This window comes from Podarcis bocagei, assembly GCF_964188305.1.
Source record: "Podarcis bocagei genome assembly, chromosome: 13".
Lineage (NCBI taxonomy): Eukaryota > Metazoa > Chordata > Lepidosauria > Squamata > Lacertidae > Podarcis > Podarcis bocagei.
Window position 1 is genome coordinate 34948281 of NC_138138.1, and position 6515 is coordinate 34954795.

At 41.0% G+C, this 6515-nt stretch overlaps 1 protein-coding gene across 1 annotated transcript; it reads left to right on the forward strand.

The window, feature by feature from the left end:
- Positions 1-2262: 2262 nt before the first annotated feature.
- LOC308571887 (vomeronasal type-2 receptor 26-like) lies at positions 2263-5423 on the forward strand. The gene is made up of 2 exons (XM_081167506.1): positions 2263-2785; positions 4219-5423. The coding sequence occupies exons 1-2, from the start codon at positions 2453-2455 to the stop codon at positions 5110-5112; spliced, it is 1227 nt and encodes a 408-aa protein (XP_081023632.1). The 5' UTR covers positions 2263-2452; the 3' UTR covers positions 5113-5423.
- The last annotated feature ends 1092 nt before the right edge of the window (positions 5424-6515 follow it).

Here is a 6515-nt window from a genome sequence, read left to right on the forward strand (position 1 = left end):
AACTTTGTTTCAAGTTGTTTTGGAATGAAATTCTGCAGTAAATCTTTTGAACCATATTTTTGCACTGAAGAATTTTTATTTCGAAGAGTCAGTTTTTATTCATATGATTTGCCCCCATATGTGCACTGTTAATGGCCTCAGTAGCCCGGGTTCTGAGATCTTTGGACGAAGTCCTTTTCTTGTTCTTGCCACCCTCACAGGTTCACTTGGTAGGGAAGCAGGAGAGAGCCTTCTCAGTGGCTACACACAGACTTGGGAACTCCCTCCATAGAGCATTTCCCAGTTTTCCTCCCTTCAGCAAGTGACAACAGGTGACAGCAGGTGACAGCAGGCAGCCAGACGAGAATACATATAGGGGTCTGTCAGTGGCTATAGCTTGATGGATCACAGGTCCATCGTACAAAGTGTCTCATAGCTGGCATTCAAACTCATAACTCTCTGGTAAAAGGGGTACTTTGAGGGAGTTAATGCTTCTCAAGTGCCCCCCCATATCCTGACCAACATCCTCTTTTTTAATGTGGATTTATGAGTGAGCATTTATTGAGACCACTCATGATGCAATAGAAAGGAGACACAGGCATAATGCATCCATGACTACCTTGTTGCTAACCCCTACCACAAAGATTTGAATCCAGTGTTCTCTTCTTGCTGTGGGTCATTCCAAACTTTACCATGCCTTCCTATCTAACTAAAGTGTGAGGGAAATTTCCTCTCCAGAATACATGACAAACAACTTTTCTTAATTCCTAAAGGACTCCACATCCTTCATTTAGGAATTGTTGTTAATGTAATAATTAACTACACAATTAGCTAGTCAGAAGGACGGTCATTAGTTATTATGTTCAACCAAATCCCTGTGGAACGTCTTTGGCTGTTAGCAGAACAGAGAGCAAAGAGTGTGAAGGTTGTCATAAATATATCCAGTGCAAATCAGAGATATGGAGTGGCACTGGAAATGGACAGGGGTTCACAGATCTGCTCTTGGATATTCCAGGCTTCAGACTTCTGTACCGATGGTGGTTGTAGTCATTTTGCTGCTGGCTCTGCTTCCTCCAATGGGATGCCAGACTCACACTGTTCAGTGCAATATCTATTACCCACAGCCTCCACTTCACAAATATCATCAAGAAGGAGACTTCATAATTGGTGGAATTGCTTATCATGCTGGTGTCGTCGTCAGTGAACCAGCCTTCAGGGAAGAACCCCTGCCAACATTGACAGAACCATTTGTGTAAAGCCTGAATGATTATTTGCTTTTCTTTACAAATATTGATTTGTTTTATATAATAAAAAAATTCCACTGGGATAATTTGTGCAAGAGCTGCAGCCACTGAATACAAAACTTAGGGAGAAATCCTATTCACCAAAAGCTAGTGTAAAGTAAGATGCTATAAATTAATGCAGCATAAAGTTGCAGTACATCTAAACTTGTTCAGTAGAAAGGCCCCTGCTTCTACGCCTGACTGAGGGAAAACAAGCCTTTAAAATATGTACTGTGCCAGGTCGCCAGGTCACACGACCAAGCTGGACATGCTTAGGATCTAGCAAAGTCTCTACTCTCTGATTCCACCCCTGCCTTGCTCCTGGAATGCTCCCTTTTCCAGTCTTAGACCAGCTTGGCTCAACCAGTTTCATCACAGTCAGCTTGGTAGAGATGACCAAGTTATGCTGATATATGCTCAGCTGAAATGGGATTGGGGACTTAATGTCAACTGAGCGTAATTGAGCCCGAGATCCTGTGCATCCTAAAATGCTCATCCTGGGGGATCTTGCCATAGGATTGCCTCCCCAATCTGCTCCATCTTAACCATGACAGTTTAAAATAATAAACACCATCCCATCTGTTTTGTTATATTTTAACTTAATTTTCAAATAAGCTTTATAATGAAATAAAATATAAAAATCTAAAAACTTACTTAAATCAGAATGGAGAGTTTCTGGAGCGCCTCCAGTCAGTATACCTGAAGGAGATTCTCCACCCCCATCATTCAGCCAGGACAATGAGGTCCAGCTCCGAGGGCCTTCTGGAGGTTCCCTCCCTACGAGAAATGAGATTACAGGGAACCAGGCAGAGGGCCTTGTCGGTAGTGGCGTCTGCCCTGTGGAACGTCTTCCCTCCAGATGTCAAAGAAATAAACAACTATCTGACTTTTAGATGACATCCGAAGGCAGCCCTATTTAGGGAGGTTTATAATGTTTGATGTTTTATTGTGCTTTTAATATTCTGTTAGAAGCCGCCCAGAGTGGCTGGGGAAACCCAGCCAGATGGGTGGGATATAAATAATAAATAATTGTTATTGTTGCTGTTGTAGTAAATGTGACTTGTGACATAGTTAATCTTTTATATTTATGTAGGCCACCTTATAAATATTCTCACCTTATATATAAATACTGTAATAATTGATTGTTAAAAAAGGAGACACAGAACACAGTGATAATAACTAAACTAAGTATGGAATATCCTTCTGAAAAAGAATCTCACACTTCTTTCAGCATAGTCCCTAAGCATTACCAGCACATCCTGGCTTTGGCTTTCACAGTCAAAGAGATCAATGAAAACCCTCACCTCTTACCCAATCTCACTTTGGGCTTCCACATATATGACAGCTATTTCAATGCAAGGAGGACATATCATGCTACAATGCTACTTTTATCCACAGAGGAGAGATTTATCCCTAACTACATATGTGAGAAACAGAAAGATCTAATAGCAGTCATTGGAGGAGTGGATGCCCAAATTTCCATCAATGTGGCAACAGTCTTGAATAAGTATAAGGTTCCACAGGTAAGTCAACTCTGCTTTCTCTTTCCCTCCCTCCCTCTGTGTGATCCCCCACATTTCCTATTCTATTATTTCAAGACATTAATATGTGCTTTGAAAATAATGTGACTTCCTTTTTTATGAATCCCTCATGCAAACCAAGCTTTAGGCTCCTGTTCCTGATATGGTTTTTAAGATGCTGTACAGTAAGTGCTGCTGTTTCTTTTGTGTTACTGTATTTATTTTAGGAGGAGTTTAAAATGCAATTTGGGGGTGCTGGTTGACAGGGCTGGAAATGAATTTTATTCTCTCAACTTAATTTCCATTTGGTTGGGGTTTGTTTCATGTTTCCTTAGTGAAATTGTGTCCTTTTTTTGTTAGGCAGAAGAACATTGTTTGTATGAAGGAGGAAATGGCATCAGGCAGGATCAACATAGTATAGGGGAACCCCCATAAGGGGCCTGAGAGCAGGATTGACCACAGCACGCCCAAACTTGGGTTGTGTATCTGCCTGGTGGGAAACTCCACCCTGGTTACCTAGTGGGACCTTGATTGCTTGGCTTGCACCACAGCAAGATTGAACCCTGGCCAACACCCATGGGATGGGCTTGGGCTGGTCCAAATCCAGCAGATCCATTCCATCATCATGGAGCTTGTGGAATATGAACTGATCCTGTCGCTAATGGCATGCCAAATATTACCCTTCCTGCTGATGTTAATCAAAATTTGGTCTGATTTTATCCTATAACCGTTGTACAGTCTGATTATTTCGCTGCTCTCATTGGTCAAATAATGTGTCAATAAGAATTTTGCTCTGAGAATGTTGCTGTAATCAAGCAATTATAGATGCAAACTTTGAGCAAGGAAATCCTCAGTGCATTTCCTCTCAGTGCATAAATCCACTTGATGGCCATTGATCATTGAATATTCTTTCAGCCATGAATGCCTAACTCGAGCATTGGAATAGTCAAATTCAGTACCTGACGTTGTATTTCTAAGAGTTGCTAATATAATGTATGGGTGGAATTCACTGACAAATCAATTCATCAGTGGAAATTGGAGCGGGGTGGTGTGGTGTTGGAGTTTTGGGGTTTTTTGCAATTTTCTTGCTTCCTTTTGCCCCCAAGGTTGAATATATCTGCTGGGGGGTGGTCCCCAATCCTCTGTAACAGATATATTTCATTCTTCCTAGAGATGGAATTGTGAGAATTCATGCTCTCGTGGATGGCTATCTGTCCTAGGTGCCTTAGCAGAGATTCTTGCTTTGCAAGGGCTTGGACTAGATGACTCTTGGGGTCCCTTCCAACTCTTCAATTCTATGAGATTCTATAGTTGGCTTCCATCAGCAGAGGTGAAAGCACTGGTTTCCAATTTCCATGAATAGTTTTGAAAGCTTCAATATGCAAGATGCATTCTATTATTACATCTTTTCTTTCTGTCCCCTAAAATCACTTTAGCTCATATATGGCTCTGCTCCATTGAAGACAGATGGAAACCCAGGAATTTCTTTCTACCAGATGGTTCCTCATCAAGCACTTCAATACAAAGGAATTCTCTCTTTGCTTCTTTATTTCAAATGGATATGGATTGGGGTACTAGTAATGGATAATGAAAATGGTGAAATGTTTTTGCAAACTGTTTTGCCAAAATTTTCCCAGAGAGGTATCTGTTTTGACTTTATAAAAAGAATCCCTATGGTTATGTCCGCCTCTGAATTTGATGAAATTCTTGAAGATGGATTAAAAATACATAATGAACTTCTGAATAGTACAGCCAGTGTGGTTGTGTTTTATGGTGACTCTTATTCCATGGTGATTTTGAGATGGATTCCATATTTTGCAGAACATCCACCAAGTCTACCAAAAGGTATAGTGTGGATAACAACAGCTGCAATGGAGCTCACTTCACAGCTATATCAAAAAAATTGGGACACAGAAATATTCCATGGTGTCCTGTCCTTCACAGTCCATTCCAATGACATAACAGCATTCAAAGCATTTGTTGAGAGCCAAAATCCTTTAAGCACAAAAGGAGATGGTTTCATCAGAGACTTCTGGCAACAGGCCTTTGACTGTGTGTTTGCAGATCCAAATGTGGAAGATGTGATGGGGAATATTTGTACTGGGGAGGAGAAACTAGAGAGCCTTTCTGCTCCATTCTTTGAGATGAGCATGAATGGCCACAGTTACAGCATCTACAATGCTGTCTGTGCTGTAGCTCATGCTTTGCATTACATGTCTTCAACTAGATTCAAATATCAAGCAATGGAAAGAAGAGGTCAATGGAAGTACCAAAATCAACAATTGTGGCAGGTAACATGCTCAACATTGTCAAGAGGCAGAGCACCATAAATGTACTATATAGTCTTTAATTTGCATAAATACTGTGTCCCCAATTCCTTCCCAACCTAAGGTATATAACATATATCACTTTAATAACACTTCTTCCTTTCCGTTTCCTAAATTAATGGATGATTTCTAAATTACTATTTGATTCTCTCAATCAGCCAGGTTACCCCAACCGGTTGCACCCTCCAGATTTTGTTTGACTACATTTCCCATCACCCCAAACCACTTTGTACACAGACTGGGGCTAATGGCAGTTTTAGTGAAAGCCCAGCTCCATATTTTGTGATAGGTAGAAATTCTGTTATGAATTTGGTGCATCTAATTCATTCTGTTAAATTATTGAGCCTGAACCAGGCCTTCTGGGAGCAGATCTACATGAATATGTATGCCCCTTGAAGTCACATATTTTATTTAAAAATAATAATAAATAGAAACAGAAGTTTCAGAAACTAACATGCTTTAAAGTCAGTTTATTAGAAACTGCTGCTCCTTTTCTGAATTACAAAGAGTGAGGTTTATATATGTTCATCTTATATTTTTTTTTTGTTGTATTTTGCAATGCTACCTTCCGAGTGGGTGCATATAAATTAATGAGTTAGGCACCTGAATCACTTTTAAAAAAAAATAAAATAAAATACTTTCTGGTGTCAGAAGTTGGTCATTTTCTCACTGAGTCAACACAAACTAAAATGGTGTTGGCCTAATTGATTATTGAAACATTAACCGTGTTTCAACACTCTGAAAAATATAGAAACAGAAGCTTCAGAACCTAACGTGCTTTAAAGTCAATTTATTAGAATCTGCTGCTCCTTTTCTGAATTACAAAGAGTGAGCTTCTTTATCATAATGACCGTTCCCCGCTTAAAACGGGGGGTGCCCTTTGCGTGGATGCACACAGCCCTAGATCTGGAACAGCCCCATCAGCATAGGCTTGGCTTTGCCTTTCCTCAGGTGGGATACCTGGAGGTCTCAGTCAGTTGTCCAATCCCACCTGGGGGAAGCGTTGCCAAGGAGACCAGGCCAGGGAGGGGAGGGATTACCTGCCCACACAATAGAGGGAGGATCTTACCTGGGAATCCTCACTTGGCTCCAGAGCTTCTCCCACCCTACCCACCCTCAGTTAATGTCTTCTTTTGCAGGTTAACTTTTCTTCATAGGTTTTGCAGGTTAACTTATCTTCACAGGTATGCGGGCGCTGCTACATTAAGGTCGCTGTTAAAGGGCCGGAAAGGAATTTCCCTGCATTGGCAGGTTTCGCCTTTCCCGTAGCAAAATGTCACAACTTTGGCGGTATCAGGTCTTCGGCAGAATCCTTTAGTCCATCTTCCTCTTTGCGGCGGTGATATCAGGGTTCCCCGTTAAAGGGGTTTCTGAAGGGAGGTTGACTGTACGCCGAAAGGTCATCA